Source organism: Sciurus vulgaris (assembly GCF_902686455.1).
Source record: "Sciurus vulgaris genome assembly, chromosome: 17".
Classification (NCBI taxonomy): Eukaryota; Metazoa; Chordata; class Mammalia; order Rodentia; family Sciuridae; genus Sciurus; species Sciurus vulgaris.
This window is the reverse complement of record NC_136478.1, coordinates 219,219-242,391: the sequence shown is the minus strand read 5'-3', so window position 1 is coordinate 242,391 and position 23,173 is coordinate 219,219. Positions and strand designations below refer to the sequence as shown.

General features: G+C 44.7%; 1 protein-coding gene, 1 long non-coding RNA gene and 1 pseudogene across 6 annotated transcripts in view; 1 reads left to right on the top strand and 2 right to left on the bottom strand.

Annotated features, from left to right (window-relative positions):
- Positions 1-23,173, top strand: part of LOC306648808 (mitochondrial inner membrane m-AAA protease component AFG3L1-like) — a 34,307-nt gene that overhangs the window by 2,313 nt on the left and 8,821 nt on the right. The window contains exons 3-12 of one of the 4 annotated variants that reach the window (XM_079119160.1): positions 335-403; positions 1,480-1,574; positions 2,689-2,838; positions 4,196-4,264; positions 4,830-4,954; positions 6,796-7,066; positions 19,298-19,435; positions 19,637-19,790; positions 21,749-21,856; positions 22,505-22,630. In XM_079119160.1, the coding sequence (XP_078975286.1) occupies positions 335-403; positions 1,480-1,574; positions 2,689-2,838; positions 4,196-4,264; positions 4,830-4,954; positions 6,796-7,066; positions 19,298-19,435; positions 19,637-19,790; positions 21,749-21,856; positions 22,505-22,630 (1,305 nt within the window). The remainder of the gene's footprint in view (positions 1-334; positions 404-1,479; positions 1,575-2,688; positions 2,839-4,195; positions 4,265-4,829; positions 4,955-6,795; positions 7,067-19,297; positions 19,436-19,636; positions 19,791-21,748; positions 21,857-22,504; positions 22,631-23,173) is intronic. The other 3 variants (XM_079119161.1, XM_079119163.1, XM_079119162.1) reach the window with 3 other exon arrangements.
- Positions 14,339-17,018, bottom strand: LOC306648819. The gene is made up of 3 exons (XR_013760502.1): positions 16,337-17,018; positions 14,571-14,727; positions 14,339-14,462 (listed from the first exon to the last, which is right to left on the bottom strand). It is a non-coding gene; the product is annotated as an uncharacterized lncRNA (long non-coding RNA).
- LOC306649146 (dnaJ homolog subfamily B member 6-like) lies at positions 15,366-16,267 on the bottom strand (annotated as a pseudogene). Its single transcript, XR_013766936.1, has 2 exons — positions 16,249-16,267; positions 15,366-16,152 (listed from the first exon to the last, which is right to left on the bottom strand). The product of XR_013766936.1 is annotated as a dnaJ homolog subfamily B member 6-like (transcript).

Below are 23,173 nucleotides of genomic sequence, written 5' to 3'. Positions count from 1 at the left end.
CCTTTGTTTCTACAGGACCAGCCAAGCCTCATATTTGAAAAGTAAAATGGATGATATGCAGGCTGTAGTCATCTTGGAGCACATTCATCCGTTAGAGACTCACTCTGAAGAGCAGGCTGTGGTCCTGGGCTTAGTGCTCTCAAAAGCACCTAGAGATCTGGCAGGGGCTCTCCAGTTCTTATCCCAGGGTCAGGACCCGGGGCTGTGTGTTGAGTGGGTTAAGTGAGAAGCAAGGTTGAAGATAACTGGCTCATCTCTTACTTTCTCTGTCCCAATTTGACTGTAGTGTTGCTTTTCTGAGTGTGACTATTTTCTTTTTCATTTTGTCTCTAAGTGTTTGAGAAATTCTTTAAGAGGAGTGGAAGAAACACAGACTCAGAAAAATCAACAGTGCCAAAAAAAGGTAAAAAGGGTCATTTTGATAAATCAAAATGTTGAGTTTTACATCTGAGTATTTTTGAAGCTTCACTGATGATCGGGTTTACCTTGGGACATGACAAGTAGGTGAGCCTGCTTTCCTGGAGGTAAAACAGAGGCTGTGCAGATGAGCATGCTTGGAGCGCATTTGTCCACAGCCTGTGCGGGTGAGGTTGACATTTTCACCTGTTCCTTGTTCTTGTCTTCATTGCTCAGCACCCTGAAATCATCTTTTAAATTACATCATGGTTTGGTGATGTGGATTGAGTTTTGGGATCAGTGTAGTCAGTATTTGTCAAATGTGTTTCTCCTGCAAAGTGTCCTGCTTAGGTACCAGTGAGCATTAAGTAGGAAGAAATAGGTAGAAGCATCCTGGGAGGTGTGTCAACATGCTTTGCTATGAACAGAACTTTTCTTTGAAAACTTGTGTTTTGTCCTTAAAATTTGTGTGAGTTTTTACTCCCTCATAATTCTTTGTCCTTCCTGGGGTCATCCTGGCCTTCTCTAGACTTCATGGAATTGTTTTGGATTGTTGGTGTGGCAGTGTATATGGAAGGGGGCCTGCCTGTGTCCTGGCTTGTTTTGTCCTGAAACTTGTATGATTGTTGTAGGAGGGGCTCATAGAACTCTACTTCCTAATGTTGTCTGCAGTCACAGGTGCACCTGTGGGACCAGGTTTTTCTGAGCAGAGGTGAACTCTGCCTGAGAGATGGTGGCATGTGTTCTGATTCTCTTGAACAGGGATTGCCTATGCCAGCCTGCCTCTTGCTTGTCTTTCTTCCGTTCTCTCCCTTAATTACAGCCATGGTGTTATTAGCTAAAAAAGATTTGTCATTGAAGCTCAACTCTGAAGCCAGCAAGGGGAAACTGGAGGGATTTTAGATGTATCTGAAGCTACTTCTCAGCAGTAACTCCTGGCATCTTCCTTTTCCTGTTTGTTTCTGAAAGGCACCAGGGTAATTAAAATTTTGTGTTGGAAAATGTTTTTCTGTTCTCTGAGTTCTCTTTCTATGAAAAAGTATATAAAATTTTTTTCTGAAGTCAGACTTTGTTTTTTCCTAGAAACTGATGAACCAAAGAATGCTGGGCCTGGAGGAGAGGGAAGCAAGAGAGGAGGGAAGCAGGATGACTTTTCCTGGTGGAAACGGATGCAGAAGGTTTGTGCATCTGAGTGTGCCAGAACCAGACACCTGTCACTTCTTCAGGGGGTGCTGTTGCTGCACAGCTGAGGCTGCATCACACTTGTCTCAGTCTTTTCCTGCCATAACAAAATACCTTAGACTGGATAGTTTTTAAGTGGTTTGAAAATTATTCTTCACAATTATGGAAGCTGGGAAGTGCAAGGTCAAGGTGCTGGCAGGTCCATTGTCTGGTGAGGCCTTGCTCTCAGCTTCCAGATGGAAGTACCTTGAATGTGACTGCCTTTAGTGGGGCCAGTACTGTGTCTTCACATGGAAGAAGGGACAGGCTTCTCTCTGGCCCTTTAATAAGAGCACTAATCCCATCCATGAGGGTAGACCCCTTGTGGTGTTGTCACCAAGTGCCTGCCTCTTACTGTCGTCACCTTGGGGGTTGAGTTCCCACTTGAGTTTTGGAGGGACTCACGCAGAGATTTAAATTTTTAAAATGTGCCGATTTCTGGGCTGGAGTTGTGGCTCGGTGGTAGCGTGTTTACCTAGCACGTGGGTTCGATCCTCAGCACTACGTAAAAATAAGAAAATAAAGGTATTATGTCCACCTACAACTATATATATATAAATTTATAAAAAGTAAATTGTATAATTTTATAAATTTAAATTTATATAAATTTTATAATTTTATACACACACACACACACACACACACACACACACACACACACACACACACAGTGCCAATTTCTGTCTGCACCTTCAGAGTTGCAGGTAAGAGACCCTGCTGTGTGATGCTGCAGAGGCAGAGCTCTTGGTGGGTTTGCTGCTTTTCCTGGGGCCTCTGGTGAGCCGCAGGTTTTATGTGCTGTGCACTGTGTGCAGGTCTTTCCTGCTGAGAGCAGCAACTGGGCTTCTCCACATACCTGGGCTCCCTTGGGTACTGTAGGGGGGCAGGATTGGATGACTTCAACATGTGAAGAGAGAAGTTGCCTTTTTTGTGACAGCTCAGGGGTAGAGCTCTGGCTTAGCTAAGCTAGGTCCTAGGTCTGACTTCTGGCACTGTGAAAAACGAACATACAATCAAAGGAAAGAAACCATGTGTTTAATTGTAAAATGTGTTATTTTTTTTCTTCTACAGGGCGAGTTCCCCTGGGATGACAAGGATTTCCAAAACCTGGCTGTTTTGGGTGCAGGTGTATCTGTGGGATTTTTCTACTTCTATTTTCGAGATCCTGGAAAAGAGATCACCTGGAAGCACTTTGTACAGTATTACCTGGCCAGAGGTCTGGTGAGGGAACTTATGTCTATCTGGGAAGGTGGTATGTCTATCTGTGGTGGTTTGCTCTTGCAGGAGATGGGTGGTGCCTGAGGAGGCCACATTGAAAGTCATTCCTGCTGGTGGATGTCCTGCATGACTCAGTTTTGTTTTTCCAGGAGCTAACCCAGCAGAACAGTGTCAGGCCCACTTTATGGCTGTGTGGATACTGCTGTACATCATGACCTAACTTTGTCTTTTTTTTAGCTTTGTCTTCTAAACTTAGTTCTGTTTTTCCACTGATCTTTGACATTTGTTCTCATCCCTGATTCCGGTTTTTTCCTTTCCCCTTACTTTCTGCTGCCTGCTAGCTAGCTGTTGACAGTGGGCTTTGGCTTGTTATCTGCAGAGGAGCATGTGGCACCAGCAGAGCCTCTCTTGTGTGTTTGTCTCCTGAAATGCTGAGGTTGGATGCAGTATTGCTCAGGCTTCAGTGTAAGAACAAGTGCCTTCCCTCAGTTGCCCTCAAAAGAATGTTGACTGAATGATGCATTATTAAGAGCTAAACTTTTGTGTGATGATGTCTCTAGGAAATGCCTGTTTCCCCTCAAGGTCTGTGGCCACAGCCTTTGTGTCTGACCACAGGGCCCATGCCTATCTTCAGAGGGACCCTTGGGAACTGTCCCTACAGTAGTAAGGGACAGAGCTGCTGTAGCCCTTCCTTGCCTGCGGATCTGCTACCTGTAGGTGTGGCTGTGAGGGGGTGAGACAGGTGTGGTGAGCCCAGGAAGCCTTCCTGTGCATGGGCTAGACAGCTTTCAGCACTTCCGTGAGGTCTTTTCCAAGTGTCTGATGTGACAGTGATGCGTTGTGTTATTGTGGTGGGAAGAGGACGCGGCCCTACGTCCTCGCTTCTGGAGCAGTGCTGATGCTGTCCTTGCTTGTAAGGAGACACATTGCACCTCAAGTTGCTCTTCTGAGTTGCTTCTCTGAGGGGCAGGCTAGCCTGTGGTGTGGTTGTGTGGTGGTGGCAGCAGCTGGGGGCCTGCAGGACTGCACTTTCACCCTCCTTGGCACTGTATCCCTGTGCTGCCTGCAGCTGGCTGGCAGGGTTTGTCTGAATCAGCTGTGTGTTTAAGATTTTGCTGTACTCTCAGTGTAAGGCCTATTCGTATTTCTTTTGGTTTTTAAGCCAGTCTGGCATGAGAGTGCTCAGGTATACCAGATTGTAGGAATTGTTTCCTGTTGATTAAAATGGAAATGAATTCAGGAAAACAAAACTTGAATTGAGCTGTGAGTGTGTGTGTGGGTGCAGATGGGCCTGGGCTGCACTGCCCAGGGTCTGCCTGAATGTCCTGCTTGGCCTTAGTCATCTGGTTCTTTTTCCCAGGTGGACCGGCTGGAGGTTGTGAACAAACAGTTCGTGCGTGTCATCCCTGCCCCTGGAATGTCTTCTGAGGTGAGGGTTGGTTTCAGGCCAGGTGCCCCTCACATGGCTCCCCCTCCCCCCCGTGACATAAAGTATGGTTTTTAATTTTTTTAGTAAGATGCCTCCCCTGTCGACCAGCAATCCCCGTTGATGTAATGGCTTATCTCATTGACCTGTACTCATAGTCGTGTCTTCAGGCAGGATAAGAGCTCTTAGGAGACTGTAACCAGGGTTCAATTTTGCCTAGTAACGTGAGAACCTCTTGCCAATGTTTGGGAGGAGAGAAGAATAAAAAGACAAAGACAGTAAGACAAAGGCAAACTCGGGCAGCCATCATGGCATTTCGTCTAGAACTTAAAGCCTGTGATTTTTGTGGGGCCAGAACTGAGGGAGTGCCTGCTGCTTGTGTAGTTATAATTGGAGCTCACCACAGGGTGGGGTTCGTCCATTTGTGGAGATGGGGGCTAGGAGAAGAGGCTTGGTTGGAAGAGAAGTTGGTAAATGAGAGTGCAGGCCATGGACAGGTGTGTGTGTGACAAGGTGAGTCTCAGTGGGACCCAGGGGTGCAACCTGAACTTGCTCTTGGACTCTGCAGAAGTACGTATGGTTTAACATCGGCAGTGTTGACACCTTTGAGCGAAACCTGGAATCTGCTCAGTGGGAGCTGGGGATTGAGCCAGCCAACCAGGCTGCTGTGATCTACACCACTGAGAGTGACGGGTGAGTGGCAGGGGTGAGGTGGGCATGAGGCACTCCACTCTCGGGCCTCTGATTCTAAACACAAATTGTGTTTAATCCATTTGGAATTTTTTCCCCCCACGTATGTCATAGTGTCTGCTGATCCTTACAATGTTTGTAGTAAAAGCATATATATTTATTAGGTCTGTTTTAATTTTTTAAATTTTTATTTACTTGTTTGAGATGGAGTCTCGCTGTGTTATCCAGGCAGGTCTCAAACTCCTGGGCTCAGGAGATCTTCCTGCCTTAGCCTCCTAATTAGCTGGGGCTACAGGCATATGCCATGGTTCCAGCTTAGGTCTTAGTGAGAAGAGAATTGAAGCAAATAAATATTTAGCTAGGCAACCTTAAAAAAGTGTTGGATCGGAAGCATAAGACAAAGTTGCTAGGTATTGTCACATATCACTGTGGCACAGATTCCCTGAAGCCCTGGGGAGGCCTTTGAAGATCTAGCTGTGCAACAGAACCCTGCAAGAGCTCTTTGAGGCTGCTGCCATCCCTGCACCCTGACTCCTGTTGACTCGTCAGGAGGAGTCGGAAGTCCAGGTGAGAGGTCTCTGCTCACCGGCACTTGGATAGGCTTGCTTCCCACAGCTCTTGCATCAATCAGCTTGTGCTCTGAATCTGCATTCCACTGCACAGTGTGTTCATGATGTGCTTGTGGACTTGAGGGCAGACCCACCTCAGATCCTCCTGTGTGTGTCCTGGGACAGAACCGAAGTATTGTCCTGCTGTCATATTTACTGCATAGGAACATCATTGTCCTGTCTTTGTGGCCCTTCCTCCAACTTGAAAACTGAGTGGGGGAGTTCGAGCTCAGGACCAGGAGGGCGTAAAGAGTCAGTGTGGTGGTGGCTTAGTTGATTTCTTTACTTCTAGACAGGGCAGCGTCGGGATTGCAGTGGGAATGAGGAAGGTCTTACCATTTTCTGCTGCTGTGACAGAAGACCAGAGAATGGGTAATTTGTAAAGAAAAGAAATGTGTCTTGTAGTCTGGAGTCTGATAGTTCAAGGCTGAAGAGCCATGTCTGGTGAGGGTCTTTTTGCTGTAATTAATGTACCAGGGAGAGAGGATGAGAGGGTGGGAGGCCAGTAAGGGGCAGGACTGAACTTTGCCTTTTTTATGACTGACCCATCCCCTAGAACTGACCTACTTCTCTTGTGGTGACCATAATCCCTTGATGAGGGCCCTGCCCTCAACATCAGTCACCTCTCAAAGGCCTTCTTGCTTAGTACTATGACAGTGGCAGTAAAGTTTCGACGTGAGTTTGGGAGAGGACATTTGCACCCTGGCAGCAAGGCACATAGGTCTGTGGAGGTGATTTGCAAGTTCTGGTGGCGAGGCCTACAGTGCCTCAGTCTCCTGCTGGAGCTCCTAAGTGTCACTTGGGGTGCTGCTGTGGCTGACTGGGTTTTCGTTTTCACTTCCTGAGTTGCCAGGACTATTGGTTGTATGTGGGCCTATCTTCTTGGAGTTGAGGGTGTATTCTAGTGATCGAAAGTGACAAGAGCCACTTGGGTGGGGGGTGGCTTCAGGCTTCTAGAGACTATGGGAGCTCTCCCTCTTTAGCTGAAAAGATAAAACAGAGGAGCAGGTATCATGTGGGCCTCACCTGTGAGGAGCTGCATGGGGCTGCAGCTTCTCCTGAGGGAGACGTGGGTCAGGGCAGGCAGCGCCATCAGGACTGCAAAGGCCACTTCTGTACCCAGAGCTTGACACTCTGCAGGAAGAAACTGCCCTTTGTACAGCAAGTTCAGGAGTGTGTTCCTCTTCCTGCCGAAGGCGATGCTGCTGACTGATAAGTGGTCTCCTTGGTTCCCAGCTCTGTCCTGCGAAGCCTGATGTCCACTCTTCTCCTGATTGGCATCCTGCTCTGTGCTGTGAGAAGGGGACCAGTGGGGGCCAGGCGCAGTGATCAAGGAGGGGGCCTCTTCAGTGTTGGTGCGACGACAGCCAAGATCCTGAAGCACAGGGTCAATGTGCGGTTTGCAGATGTGGCTGGTTGTGAGGAGGCCAAACTGGAAGTCATGGAGTTCGTGAATTTCCTGAAGAACCCCAAGCAGTATCAGGACTTAGGAGCCAAAATTCCAAAGGTATTGATTTCAGAAAACAGTCATGCTGAGTTCCACATCAAAGCCAGAGATTGCTGCGGTTCAGAGAACGAATATCAAATGATTTTTTTCCCTGAGTTTATATTTTATTAATTACAATAGAGAATGAAAATAATTTGTAGAATAGAACAGTAAAAATCCTCTTCTATGCCAGACTTGAGACCACAAATCCTAAAATTCTATAACATTAGGTATATGAAATGAACACAGGAATAATACCTATTTAAAGTATGTGTGTGTTTTTTTTATTAATTTAAAACACAAGTGTACATTCCTTTACTGATCTTTATTAGATTCTAGTCACTGCTTTGAGTTTAGCTCCAATGATCAAAATCCTTTGTTAAGCTGGTTGTGGTGGCACATGCTTATAATCCCAGTAGCTCAGGAAACTGAGGCATGAGAATTCTGAGTTCAAAGCCAGCCACAGCGAGATAAGCCAATCTCAAAAAAACAAAGGACAAATGATCTCGCTGATAAGTGGATGATTGTACATAATGGGGGGTGGGAGGGAGGCAAGAATGGAGGAAGGAGGGACTGCATAGAGGGAAAAGGGGTGGGAGGGGTAGGGGTGGAGGAAAAAATAACAGAATGAATCAAACACCATTACCCTATGTAAGTGTATGATTACACAAATGGTGTGCCTCTACTTCATGTACAAACAGAAACAAGATGTACCCCATTTTTTTATGATAAAAAAAAAAAAGCCAGCCATAGCAACTTACTGAGGCCCTAAGCAACTTAGACCCAGTCTCTAAATATAATATAAAATATAAAATGGGTTGGGAATGTGGCTCAGCGGTTAAGTGCCTGAGTTCGGTCCTCTGCAGTACCCCCAAATTCTTTGTAGAATTGTCCTGCATGAACCACATATTTTCTTTCTTTCTTTTTGTTACCAGGGATTGAACTCAGGGGTGCTTACTCATTGAGCCACATTCTCAGCCCTTTTTATAAATTTTTAAAAATTTTTTTATTTTAATTTATTTTTATTGTAAACAAATGGGACACATGTTGTTTCTGTTTGTACATGGAGTAACAGCATATCATTTGCGTAATCATACATTTACATAGGGTAATGTTTGATTCATTCTGTTATTTTTTCCTTCCTCCCACACCTCTTTTCCCTCTATACAGTCCCTCCTTCCTCCATTCTTGCGCCCCTCCCACCCCCCATTATGTGTCATCACCCACTTATCAGCGAGATCATTTGTCCTTTGGTTTTTTGAGATTGCCTTATCTCACTTGGCATGATATTCTTCTCCAATTTCATCCATTTGCCTGCAGATGTCATAGTTTTATTATTCTTTATAGCTGAGTAATATTCCATTATATATATATACCACAGTTTGTTTATCCATTCATCAGTTGAAGGGACATCAAGGTTGGTTCCATAATCTGCCTATTGTGAATTGAGCAGCTATGAACATTGATGTGGCTGTATCTCTGTAGTATGCTGATTTTAAGTCCTTTGGGTATAGGCCGAGGAGTGGGATAGCTGGGTCAAATGGTGGGTCCATTCCAAGTTTTCTAAGGAATCTCCACACTGCTTTCCAGAGTGGCTGCACTAATTTGCAGCCCCACCAGCAATGTATGAGTGTAACTTTTTTCCCCACATCCTCTCCAACACCTATTGTTGCTTGTATTCTTGATAATCACCATTCTAATTGGGGTGAGATGGAATCGTAGTGTAGTTTTGATTTGCATTTCTCTTATTACTAAAGATGGTAAACATTTTTTCATGTTTGTTGATTGCTTGTAGATCTTCTGTGAAGTGTCTGTTCATTTCCTTAGCCCATTTGTTGACTGGATTATTTGTATTCTTGGTGTAGAGTTTTTTGAGTTCTTTATGTATTCTGGAAATTAGTGCTCTATCTGAAGTATGAGTGGCAAAGATTTTCTCCCACTCTGTAGGCTCTCTCTTCACATTGCTGATAGTTTCCTTTGCTGAGAGAAAGCTATTTAGTTTGAATCTATCCCAGTTATTGATTCTTGCTTTTATTTCTTGTACTGTGGGAGTCCTATTAAGGAAGTCTGATCCTAAGCCAACAAGGTGAAGATTTGGACCTACTTTTTCTTCTATAATCTGCAGGGTCTCTGGTCTGATTTCAAGGTCCTTGATCCATTGTGAGTTGATTTTTGTGCAGGGAGAGAGATATGGGTTTAGTTTCATTCTGCTGCATATGGATTTCCAGTTTTCCCAGCACCATTTGTTGAAGAGGCTGTCTTTTCTCCATTGTATATTTTTGGCACCTTTGTCTAGTATGAGAAAATAGTATTTATTTGGGTTTGTGTCTGTGTCCTCTATTCTGTACCATTGATCTACCTGTCTATTTTTGTGCCAATACCATGCCGTTTTTGTTACTATTGCTTTGTAATATAGTTGAAGTTCTGGTATTGCGATACCCCCTGTTTCATTCTTCCTGGTAAGGATTGCTTTAGCTATTCTGGGTTTCTTATTCTTCCAGATGAATTTCATGATTGCTTGCTCTATTTCTGTAAGGTACATCATTGGGATTTTAATTGGAATTGCATTGAATCTGTATAGCACATTTGGTAGTATGGCCATTTTGACAATATTAATTCTGCCTATCCAAGAACATGGGAGATCTTTCCATCTTCTAAGGTCTTCCTCAATTTCTTTCTTCAATGTTTTGTAGTTTTCACTGTAGAGATCTTTTACCTCTTTGGTTAGATTGATTCCCAAGTATTTTATTGTATTTTTTTTTTGAGGCTATTGCAAATGGAGTTGTTTTCCTCATTTCCCTTTCAGCTGTTTTGTTGCTTGAGTATAAAAATGCTTTAGATTTATGCGTGTTGATTTTATAGCCTGCTATTTTGCTGAATTCATTGATGAGGTCTAGAAGTTTTCTGGGGGAGGTTTTTGGATCCTCTAAATATAGAATCATGTCATCAGCAAATAGTGACAGCTTAAGTTCCTCTTTCCCTATTGGTATCCCTTTAATTTCTTTAGTCTGCCTAATTGCTCTGGCTAGAGTTTCGAGGACAGTGTTGAATAGAAGTGGTGAAAGAGAACATCCCTGTCTTGTTCCTGTTTTTAAAGGGAATGGTTTCAGTTTTTCTCCATTAAGAATGATGATGGCCATGGGCTTAGCATAAATAGCCTTTACAATGTTCAGGTATGTTCCTACTATCCCTGTTTTTTCTAGCGTTTTGAGCATGAAAGGGGTGTTGTATTTTGTCTAACGCTTTTTCTGCGTCAATTGAAATAACCATATAGTTCTTATCCTTAAGTCTATTGATATGGATTACGTTTATTGATTTACAGATGTTAAACCTTCCTTGCATTCTAGGGATGAACCCCACTTGATCGTGGTGCACGATTTTATTAATATGTTTTTGGATTCGGTTTGCCAATATTTTGTTAAGGATCTTTGCATCTATATTCATCAAGGATATTGGTCTAAGATTTTCTTTCCTTGATGTGTCTTTTCCTGGTTTGGGTATGAGGGTGATATTAGCTTCATAGAATGAGTTTGGTAGGGTTCCCTCCTTTTCTATTTCCTGGAATACTTTGAGAAGTATTGGAATGAGTTCTTCTTTGAAGGTCTTGTAGAACTCAGCTGAGAATCTGTCTGGTCCTGGGCTTTTCTTGTATGGTAGATTTTTAATGACTTCTTCTATTTCATTGCTTGATATTGATCTGTTTAAATTGTGTATGTCCTCCTGGTTCAGTTTGGGAGGAGCATACGTCTCTAGAAATTTGTCAATGTCTTCAGTAGTTTCTATTTTGTTGGAATACAGATTTTCGAAGTAGCTTCCCATTGTGTTATGTATCTCAGTGGTGTCTGTCGTGATATTTCCTTTCTCATTACGAATTTTAGTAATTCGAGTTTTCTCTCTCCTTCTCTTTGTTAGTGTGGCTAAGGGTTTGTCTATTTTGTTTACTTTTTCAAAGAACCAACTTTTTGTTTTTGTCAATTTTTTGAATTGTTTCTTTTGTTTCAATTTCATTGATTTCAGCTCTGATTTTAGTTATTTCCTGTCTTCTACTACTTTTGCTGTTATTCTGTTCTTCTTTTTCTAGGGCTTTGAGCTGAAATGTTAGGTCATTTAGTTGTTGACTTTTCATTCTTTTCTGGAATGTGCTCCATGCAATGAATTTTCCTCTTAGAACTGCTTTCATAGTGTCCCAGAGATTTTGATGTGTTGTATCGTCATTCTCATTGACCTCTAAGAATTTTATCTCCTCCCTGATGTTTTCTGTTTTCCATGTTTCATTCAATAGCATATTATTTAGTCTCCAGGTGTTGGAGTAATTTCTGTTTTTTATTTTGTCATTGATTTTTACTCTCATTCCATTACGATCTGATAGAACACAAGGCAGTATCTCTATTTTTTTGCATTTCCTAAGGGCTGCTTTGTGGCATAACATGGTCTATTTTCGAGAAGGTTCCATGTGCTGCTGAGAAGAAAGTGAATCTGCTCGTTGATGGATGGAATATTCTATATATGTCTATTAAGTCTAGGTTATTGGTTGTGTTATTGAGTTCTATGGTTTCTTTGTTCGGTTTTTGTTTGGAAGATCTATCTAGTGGTAACAGTGGTGCGTTAAAGTCACCCAGAATTATTGTGCTGTGGTCTATGTAATTCCTGAAATTGAGAAGGATTTGTTTGATGTACAAGGATGCACCATTGTTTGGGGCATAAATATTTACTATCGTTATGTCTTCCTGATTTATGGTTCCCTTAAGCAGTATGAAATGTCCTCCTTTATCCCTTCTGAGTAACTTTGGCTTGAAGTCCACTTTATCTGATATAAGGATGGAAACCCCCGCTTTTTTACTGAGTCCATGTGCATGGTAGGTTTTTTCCCATCCCTTCACCTTTAGTCTGTGGATGTCTTTTTCTATGAGGTGAGTCTCTTTCAGGCAACATATTGGTTCTTTTTAATCCATTCTGACAGTCTATGTCTTTTGGTTGTTGAGTTTAGGCCATTAACATTCAGGGTTATTATTGAGATATGCTTCGTATTCCCAGTCATTTGGGCTTATTTTTGGTTTTTAACTTGGCTTGGTTTCTCCTTTGAGTGGTTTTTCTGTAAGGTAGTTTCTCCCTTTGCTGACCTACATTGTTGTTTTTCATTTCCTCCTCATGGAATATTTTGTTGAGAACATTCTGTAGCGCAGGCTTTCTATTTGTAAATTGTTTTAACTTTTGTTTATCATGGAAGGATTTTATTTCTTCTTCACATCTGAAGGTTAGTTTTGCTGGGTATAGGATTCTTGGTTGGCAACCATGTTCTTCAGAGCTTGAAATATGTTGTTCCAGGCCCTTCTAGCTTTTAGAGTCTGGGTTGAGAAGTCGGCTGCTATTCATATTGGTCTCCCCCTATTTGTAATCTGATGCTTTTCTCTCGCGGCCTTCAAAATCCTATCTTTATTTTGAATGTTAGGCATTTTCATTATAATGTGTCTTGGTGTGGACCTGTTGTGATTTTGTGCATTTGGTGTTCTGTAAGCCTCTTGTATTTGATTTTCCATTTCATTCTTCAGGTTTGGGAAATTTTCTGATATTATTTCATTGAATAGGTTGTTCATCCCTTTGGTTTGTATCTCTGTGCCTTCCTCAATCCCAATAATTCTTAAATTTGGTCTTTTCATGATGTCCCATAGTTCTTGGAGATTCTGTTCATGATTTCTTACCATCTTCTCTGGGCAACTTTATTTTCAAGATTAAATATTTTGTCTTCATTGTCTGAGGTTCTGTCTTCCAAGTGGTCTAGTCTTTTGGTGATGCTTTCCATCGAGTTTTTTATTTGGTTTATTGCTTCCTTCATTTCAAGGATTTCTGTTTGGTTTTTTTTTGAGAATCTCTATCTCTTTGTTGAAATGATCTTTTGCTTCCTGCGGTTGCTCTTTCAGCTTATTGGTATTATCATTCATTGCCTGCGTTTGCTCTCTTATCGCATCCTTTGTTTCGCGAATGATGTATAATCTGAAGTCTTTTTCTGACGTTTCTTCTAACATACTGTCATTGGATTCTGTTAATATAGAATCTAGATTTGTTTGGATCATTTTCTTCCCTTGTTTTTTCATGTTGTTCATGTATCTTCCCCTCTAGCAATACAGATCTGGGGTATTGCAGATTTCCCCCTATAGGCTTATAGTGGCCCTATAGGTTTCCAAAACCTTTTCTTTAAGGGGAGATCAATATTAGCAGTGCCCGATTCAGACACTATGGAATCCTAGACCAAATAGCCCCTATGAGGACAATAACAATATTGTCATAATAAACAGAATGAGTTCAAATATTATCTTCAGTAAAACAAACAGATTTGCAATAAGGTCTGCAGTTTCTACTGGAGGACAAAGAGGATGCAGAGGGATGTAGAATGTGGCGGTTAATGGGATACGAAAAGAATATACAGAAGTTCTAGATAATAGAAAGGGTGAGAGTATAATCAAAAGAAATTGGATGTTAGCATGCAAAAAAGGGAGAAAGAGACTCTGAGGGAACAGGTAAACAAAAGGAAAAGAGAGCAAGAAAAGTAAAGAAATAAAAACTTAAAATTGTTCAATAAGGAGAAAAAAGAAAATCTACAGTATAACAGTCATATAGTAATGAAACCTCCCAGTCTTCAGTAGCCTGATGCATGAGAGGTACCTGACAATGAACTTCAAGCCTCCAGCAGGCGTCTCAGGATGGGATTTGCCCCACTTAAAGATCGGAGCTGTGGCTTCCAGGTTTATCCAAAATGGCCGCTCTGGCTTCCAAATGTGTTGGCAAATGGGGAGCTGCAGCTTAAGGTGTGGACGTGGCCAGCTGGAGGTCCTGGAGGTGGGGTGTGGTCCGTCAGGCAGGGGTCCTGGAGGTCCGGTGTGTTTGGTGTGGTTGTGGAATCCTGGAGGCTGGGTGCAGTCAGTCAGTCTGGGGTCCCGGTGATAGGGCACAGTCGGTTGGTCTGGGGGTCCTGGCGGCAGGGAGCAGTCAGTCTATGTGAGGGCCCCAGAGGCAGGGAGTGATCGGTTGGGCTGAGGGATCCTGGAGACGGGGCTCAGTCTGGCCAGGGGTCCTATGGGGCCTGGCTGTTCTCAAAATGGCTATAATTTTTTTTTTTTTTTTTTTTTTAATAGGGTCTTGATAAGTTGCTTAGGGCCTCGCTAAGTTGTTGAGGCTGACCTTGAATTTCTGATTCTCCTGCCTCATCCTCCCAAGTAGCTGGGATCACAGGTGTGTGCCACTGTGCCTGCATGAACCACATATTTTCTGAAAGTGCCTTTTTTCTCAGTTAAAGCAAGGATTTAGGAGTAGTGTGAGACAGAGTCTGTATGTTTTCATGACATTCTGTCATAGTTCTCTTATCTGTGCAACTTGACAACATTTTATAAGACAATTTTATTTAATTATTCAGAGCTTTCACCTTACTTTTTTTTTTTTTTTTTTTTTTTGGGTGCTGGGGATCGAACCCAGGGCCTTGTGCTTGCAAGGCAAGCACTCTACCGAGTGAGCTATCTCCCTAGCCCCTCACCTTAGCTTTTTAAAAAATATTTATATATATATATTTTTAGTAGTTGATAGACCTTTGTTCTATTCATTTATTTATATGTGGTGCTGAAAATTGAACCCAGTGCCTCACACATGCTACACATGTGCTCCACTACTGAGCCACAACCCCAGCCCCTCACCTTAGTTTTTTTTTTTTTGCACCAAACACATTCACATTTCTTTTCTTTTCTTTCTTTTTTTTTTTTAAAGCAAATGACAAAGACTCAGTTTTCCAGGTTTTTTAAACCTAAGCTTAACATTACATATTTAAACAATTGTCAAAACTTTACTAAGTTGCCAGCATTCATGCACAACTAGAAAACATCCTTAAGTTTATATTAAACCAGAAATGTATTACCATTAATGCATTAATATCTTTCATTACTAAATACTGGGGGGGGGGGGGCAAATTATTCTACAGGAAATTCATCCTGGCAATGTTAGCTCACAGCAGGCTGACACTACTTGGCTCACATGTCAAACACAATGGAAAGCATTAGAATACAATCTTGTCCTAGCACTACTCAAAGTCAGGGCTCACCTTGGATTACGTTTAATAAAAAGGCAAAGTGCATACAGAGATTACAACAATTTTAAAGACAAAAAAAAAAAAAATGGTCCTATTGTGTGGTCCCAAAAATAAACTCAAAAGTCTATGACAAATAGGGGCTCTGATGAGCTGTTTATAAATACTTTAGATTAGGCACAATTATACTGAAAGTCGAGTTCGTCTGAAATCTTCAAAAAAATGTTCCTGTTAATCCTCAAATGGTGCTTGTTATAGTTTAACATTTCTGTTAAATGCGTGCGTTGAATTACTTGTATCCAAGCGTAGCAGCTGCTCCTTACCATTTATCTTAAGGACTTTAACTGGCCGTCTTCTTCAATTTCTACTCTTTCTTGACCATTCTCGACAATTCTTTTTGTAGTGACTTTTCTGCCATTTACTATTTTGGTAGAAGTTGATATAGATTTGAAGTTAACCATCCCGCTGCCGCCAAATGATGTAGAAGAGAATGAAGTAAGGCCACCCATGACCTAGTGACCCAAATGAAGTAATCCTGTATCAAATGAAGAAAATCCACCTCCAAATGATGGAAATCCACTGAAAGCAGAGAAAAATGAGCCTGCACCTCGGTTTCTGCTTCCTCGGGGACCCCTTTGGTTCCCAAAAAAGTCTTCAAATGGGTCTTCAAAGAAGTCGAACGAAACTGGGTCCCTTCCACCAAAAAATTCCCTGAAGACATCATCTGGGTTCCGGAACGTGAAGCCAAACTCAAAAGGACTGTCAAAATGACTTCCACCGCCACCTCCACCATTTAAGCCTTCTTTGCCATACTTGTCATAGATGTCCCGTTTTTTAGCATCTGATAACACCTCGTACGCCTCAGCTACTTGTTTGAATTTTCTCCCTGCTTCTTCTTTATTCTCAGGATTTTTGTCTGGATGCCACTTTAGTGCCAGTTTCCGATATGCCTTTTTGATATCCTCGGGAGAGGCATGTCTCTGCACGCCTAGAACTTCATAGTAACCCACCATGTTTTAACAGATTGTTGGAACAAGTCCTGGTCCCTCCCCTCTGAGCATGCCCGCCCCAATGTTGTAGTCTCTCGGCCTGAATCCAACAATGATGCTCAGAGACAGTCTAGGCAGACTGCCACCGAGGACGCGGCGGACGGGGCGGGGAGGACGGGGTGGGGCGGGCGGCTGGGTGCTCGCGGTCCAGGACCGCTGCGCTGGTGGCCTCACCTTAGTTTTTGAAGAAACTTTTTTACTCCTATTTTGTTAGTTTATGTAGTATCAAGTTACAAAGTTAAAACAAGTACAGCCCCTGTAGACAAATTTGGGGTCAGATACAGCTGCCTCTTGGAAGGCCTGTGGCATAGCACAGTGTGTGGGTGTGCAGCCAGAGAGTGGTGCATCCGGGGGGCTGGTGTTGGCCTGGGTGTCTTAAGAGGAAGTAGCCCTGCAAGGTTGACTGTTGGGTGTATAGAGGGCCAGTCTGTCTGCTGGTGCCTTTGTGTGGTCATGGACCCTTTTAGGACCTGACAGAAGACTTGAATTCTTTTTCCAGGAAGATTTGTATCCTGTATAGTCACAGGAGCTTCAAGTCATCTCTGCTTTCTGAACCAGGCTAGAAATTCCTGGTAGAGGTGGTGCTTAGATGACACTCAGACCCTTGCAGTAGCTTTTTGTTCCTCCAGCTCCTCCCTACAAATTGGGCACCACTGGACGGTTTGTTGTGATTAACATACAAAAAGGTCAGCAACCATTGTGAACCAGGGGTTCCACCCAGGGCACTGGATGTGTCTGTTTCACAGTTGGTGCGTGTCCAGCCAGGGCGCTGGACGTGTCTGTTTCACAGTTGGTGCGTGTCCAGCCAGGGCGCTGGACGTGTCTGTTTCACAGTTGGTGCGTGTCCAGCCAGGGCGCTGGACGTGTCTGTTTCACAGTTGGTGCGTGTCCAGCCAGGGCGCTGGACGTGTCTGTTTCACAGTTGGTGCGTGTCCAACCAGGGCGCTGGATGTGTCTGTTTTACAGTTGGTGCGTGTCCAACCAGGGCGCTGGACGTGTCTGTTTTACAGTTGGTGTGTGTCCAACCAGGGCGCTGGACGCGTGTCCAACCAGGGCACTGGACGTGTCTGTTTTACAGTTGGTGCGTGTCCAACCAGGACGCTGGACGTGTCTGTTTCACAGTTGGTGCGTGTCCAGCCAGGGCGCTGGACGTGTCTGTTTTACAGTTGGTGTGTGTCCAACCAGGGCACTGGACGTGTCTGTTTTACAGTTGGTGTGTGTCCAACCAGGGCACTGGACGTGTCTGTTTTACAGTTGGTGTGTGTCCAACCAGGGCACTGGACGTGTCTGTTTTACAGTTGGTGTGTGTCAAGGCTGGAAAGCATGTTGGTATGGCAGGTGCGGAATGGTTGCCTCTGCTTTCTGGTGGAGCTTTATCAAGCAGCCACCCAGTTGTCATGCCTCTGGAGTGGATGTGTCTCACAATTACTTTATATAGTTTGTTTCAGGTGTTTGGATTTACTGGGGAAAATATGTCTAATGAAAGGAGTGGGTAAAGGAGTCAGGTGCCAAGAGAGGCCTTTCACTCCAAGTATTAGTCCGCCTTCCTCAGCCGGGCTGGGCTCCTGTGAGAGGAACCCTCTGTCAGCCTGTGAGCTACGTTGTGGGCTGTTTCCCCAAATTATCACTGCCTCCTGCTGGGAGTCTGTCATGAAGAGTTGACTACCCTTCCAATAGGTGTATATACTGAGCACATGAATAGAACACGGCATGCTGTGGATGTGTCCTGCCACTAGAATGTTCTTACACTAGCAGAATGTTCTTACACTAGCTCCTGAGACTGTGTCATGTTCCATGGAGGGTAAAGACCATCCACATGTGTGCCATGGAAAAGGAGTGCCATGTGACCACATTTGGTGGGCCCGGGTCTCCACATCTTGTAGTGAAGTTTAACAGCTGGATGTGGTGACACACCTGTAATCCAGTGACTCAGGCGGCTAAGGCAGGAGGATCACAAGTTCAAGAGCACCCGGGACAACTTAGTAAGACCTTGTCTCAAAATAAAAATGGGCTAGGGTTGTGGTAGAGTATCCCTGGGTTCAGTCCCCAGTACCACAAAACAAAAACAAAAAAAAGTGAAACAGTAAAGATCTAGTAGCAACCCAGCATTCTTGTTTCTGCTAATAGGGGTTGAACCCAGGGGCAGTTTACCACTGAGCCACATACCCAGCCCTTTTTATTTTTTATTTTGAAACAGGGTCTCCCTAAGTTGCTTAGGATCTTGTTAAGTTGCTGAGGCTGGCTTTGGACTTGTGATCCTCCTGCCTTAGCTTCAAAATTCTGCTGCACCCTGCTGCAGCCCAGCATTTTTGACTAGAAATGGAGCAATTTATCCCCAGTCTGTAAATCTCCTTTCAGTTTTCAGACATAACTATAATCCATAAAATGGAAGTGGAGTTGTGCTACAGGACTGTGAATTGTTGTTTCTTTTTTTTTTTTTTTTTTTTTTTTTTTTTCAGTCCTGGGGGTCGAACCCAGGGCCTTGTGCATGCAAGGCAAGCAAGCACTCTACCGAGTAAGCTATCTCCCCAGCCCGCTGGTGTTTTGTTTTGATTCCAGTACTGGGGATCAAACCCAGGGTACTCTACCACTGAGCCATATCATTGTGATGTTGAGATAAGCTCTTCTTAAGTTGTTGAGGTTGGCCTTGAACTTGTGATTCCCCCTGCCTCAGCTGAGTTGTTGGGATTACAGGTGTGCCACTGCACCTGGTGTGAATTAATTTTAAAGTTTAAGCTAGTGTAGAAAAGGGCAAGTCATAGCAAGCAAGCACATTGAACACAAAGATGTTCAGCCTGAACACCTGGAGAAGTATTTTTAAAGGTGTCTGTGCCCTTGAGACCATCAAGGCTGCACGGCTAGATAGGACTCTCTGTAGGAACAATTTCAACCTGCTTTTGGCTGTGGTTCATTCCTGGTGGGCATGAGAGCAGTTTGACCACACAGTGAGCATTCTGGCCTTTGACCCAGCAGGACTGCACCTAGAGCTCTTCCTGCTGAAGGAACCCACTCTTCTGAGTTGAGTTGTGCAAGCTTTCATGTTCCATGTTACAAATTTCTCCTCAGACTATGTGGGAAATGGGGCTCATATGCCATCTGTTCACTTTGAGAGCCACGTGTCCCTTTTTGTTGCAGGGAGCCATTCTCACAGGTCCACCCGGTACTGGCAAAACACTTCTTGCCAAAGCGACTGCAGGGGAAGCCAGTGTGCACTTTATCACCGTGAACGGGTCTGAGTTCCTGGAAGTGTTTGTCGGCGTTGGACCAGCAAGGGTAGGCAGAAGGGTGGTTAGCTTCAGAAGGTGCCCGTGCACTTCTTGACGAGGACTGGTCACTTTGTATAGCAATAGAGCGTGTGCAACCTTGGCAACGAACTGAATACACCCCACCTGTGAGGCGCATCAAGGACAGGGTCGAGAATGTACTTTCTTCCCAAGTAACAATATAGACTCTGAATTCCTGTTCCCATTCCAGGTTCGTGACATGTTTGCAATGGCCCGAAAAAACGCCCCTTGTATTTTATTTATTGATGAGATCGATGCAATTGGCAGGAAGCGAGGCTGTGGGCACCTTGGAGGTCAGAACGAGCAGGAGAACACGCTGAACCAGATGCTCGTGGAGATGGATGGTGAGTGGACCCTGCAGCAGGAGGCCAGGCGGCCCTCCTCCAGCCTCTTTTTTCTGTAAGGGCCCTCTGTGGAAGAGAATCCCTGATACATCTGTTTTAAGGAAGGCTGCTCTCAGGCACAGATGGTGGAGAAATCCATGTTTGATCCATGCAGCGTCCCCACTGTGCAGGGGTAGAGTGAGGCAGATGCATTCCTCCGGAAGAAGAGAAATTAGCTAGGGAGGACCAAGCAGATGAATGTCGGTCACACCCAGGATGGAGCAGAAATGGCCATGCTCCTCCTCCTCTGAGTCTTGTTTCCCTGGCTAGCTGGATGTGCCTTCACGGGAGGGTGTGTCTACGCCTAGGCATGTATGCCAGGTTTTTCTTTCTTGTGGTGCTGGGGATTGAACCCAGGGCCTTATGCTTGCTAGGCAAGCACTTTACCTACTAAGCTACATCCCCAGTGGATTTTTCTATCTCTTCTGTTTTGTTTTGTTGCAGAACTGGGGTACTCTACTACTGAGCTACATCCTCAGCCCTTTTTATTTTTTATTTTGAGCCAGGGTCTCAGTAAGTTGCCCAGGCTGGCCTCAAATTTGTGATTCTCGTGCCTCAGCAGTTTGGGTTACAGGGTGGTCACTGCTCAGGTTATGTCTTTTTTTTCTTTTTTGGAAACGCTTTCATTGGATCTTTGGCTTCAGAGGGTTGAAGGGTCATGTTGGGTCTGTAAGACCGCCCCTTACCTGATTTTTTTCAGTCACAAACTGAGTCTGCAGTTAAAGTCAAAACTGTTTCATCACAGTGAAAATACGCATAGCAAAACCAACCAAAAGGACCAGGTGTGTTGGCCAGCCCTGTAATCCCAGCAGCTTGGGAGGCTGAAGCAGGAGGATTGTGAGTTCAAAGCCAACCTCAGCAATTTAGAGAGATTCTGTCTCAGATTTAAAAAGGACTGGAGATGTGACTCAGTGGTTAAGTACATTTGAGTCCAATCCCTAGTACCAAAAAAGGAAAAAAAAAAAACAAAAAAACACAACCCAGTGCCAACCAAGGGGGATGATGCGTAGGGCAGGTCTAAAGGAGGCCAGACACAGCTTCCAGAGCCCTCCAGAATGACAGCATGTTGAAGTGCTGTTGACCAGGGAGCCCATGAGGGACTCAGCTCTAGGATTTCACTGGGTGCTGGTCATGTCACCCTCTGCCTGGCACAGGTTGCTGTGGAGGAGGGTGGGTGTTCTGCATAGACCACATTGTTGTAGTTTGGGCATAGGGAACTGTTTGCATGTGTGGGGGGGTGGGGGCGTGTTCCCAGAGTTGCATTCCCCCCTGGGGACTAGCTGTTGGCCGAGGTGGCCCTCTCTGAGAACATCAGTCAGGCCTGGGTGCCTGCTTTTCTTTGTAGGCCGGAATTGCTTCTGAGGTCTTCAGTGTCCAGCAGCAAATGTGACCTCTTCTGGAGGGCTGGTCTGGAGAGGACCATGGGGAGGAAAGGGTAGACGACTCCCCATCATCAGTGCCCTTTTCTTTGGTTGACATCCCCGTTCTCTGCATCCCCTTGTCCCTGTGGTCCTGTGCTATCCTGCTGAGCATCATGTGGGGTTGGGCGTGGGGAACCAGGAATGAGTCCCAAGGGGAGTCCAGGTGGGGGACTTCCCGCAGTCCCGAGTTGGGCTGTGGGGTCTCATATAGCTGAGGCATGTCTGGCTTCCTGCTGGCAGAGAGGCACAGCTGACACAGGAGCAGGCAGAGTGCCAGGAGTCAGGGTGAGAAGCCTTTGCAAGTGATGCTACCCAGGAAATAGCTAAGGCCCTCACTCAGGTGGGGCCCTCACTCAGGTCAGGCCAGCCAACTGGGCAGGGTCTCCTGCCTGCCTGACGGCCCTCACAGTGGGGTGTGGAGTGTGCGGAGGGAAGTAGCATGGGCTTGGAGACATACTGGCCTGGGCCTTCCTCTGGCTCACCTGGTTCTCTGTCCAGGGTTCAACTCTACCACCAACGTGGTGGTACTGGCTGGCACCAACCGCCCTGACATCCTTGATCCAGCCCTGACGCGACCTGGCCGATTTGACCGCCAGATTTACCTTGGTGAGTTGCTTAGGTACTTGGGATTGGTCCTCAGCCCCTGGGGTTAAAAGTTGGGGTAGATCTTTCACTGCATATTTGGAAACAATTTCGATGGGGATCCTTAAGTAATACAACATCTTGAAAACATGGAAATGCTCTAGTACCATGTGTTGCTGCTGGGTCCTAATTCTGTCAGAAAGTCACTGCAGTGCTTGTAGGTGGGCATCATGTAGCAGATCTGTATTCTCCAGCTTTTGTTTTTGTGCCATATTATGAAAAAAGATTGTTTAGAAGACAAGAGTCACCCCTCCCCCTTCACCCTGACAGCCCACCATCTTCGTCTTCCCTGACACTTTCCCGCTGGGACACTAGTTCTGTGTGGGTGCCCTGCTGCCCAGGCAGTGCTTATTTTCCTTGCTGTTGGTTGGTTACATGGCTCTGGAACTGGATTTAATATTGGTCAAAGCAGTTATGGTGTTTCACCGACGTGCAGAGCACAGTGACCTCAGTGACTTTGACCTGTCCTACCATTGCACCCTGGCTCTGTCAGATGACAGTGGCAGAAAGCTCTCCTGGCTGGCCTTGCAGTTGTGGGAGGTAACTGTTGGGGACCCTACTCTAAAGGCCCAGCGACCACAGAGCTTGTGTGTCTCCCTTTTTCTTCACTAGGCCCCCCTGATATCAAAGGCAGGTCCTCTATCTTCAAGGTCCACTTGCGTCCTCTCAAACTGGACAAGAGCCTCAGGAAGGATGCCTTGGCAAGGAAACTGGCAGCACTCACTCCAGGATTCACTGGTGAGTGTTGCTGGTCTGAACTGTGCACCCTGGCAGGGACCAAGTATGCTCAACTGTTGGCAGGTATTTTCTGTGCCTTCATATTTGGTTCTGGCAAGTACCCACTCTTGTCTGTAATTTTGAACCTGTTGAGACATTCCAAAAGCCTTAGAGATCTTCTTATCCCCAAATTGTTGGTGCTCACTTGAATTTCTTTTTAATTCTATTTAGACTTAGTAAGAAACAAAAACAAAATCTGAGGAAGACTCACTGGTGTGAAGACACATCCCACTTTGGTCTTGGGCTAGAATTCCTGGACGGGGTGGTTACTTTGTGTTTCTTTAGCAAAAACCCAGTCTTTTGTGCTAGCATACTTGTTTCCCTTCCAGAGTGGTGTGAACCCCAGGCACGGGTGGAGACTTTCCAAGGGCTTTCCTGCCCTGGTCACCCCTGTGAGCAGCCCTTTGCAAACTTTGGTGCCCCATCATATTTGAGCAGACAGAGGAGAACCAGAGAAGTTAGAGCTAGGTCGAAGGAAGTTATCTGCTCCGTAGAGCAGAGAGG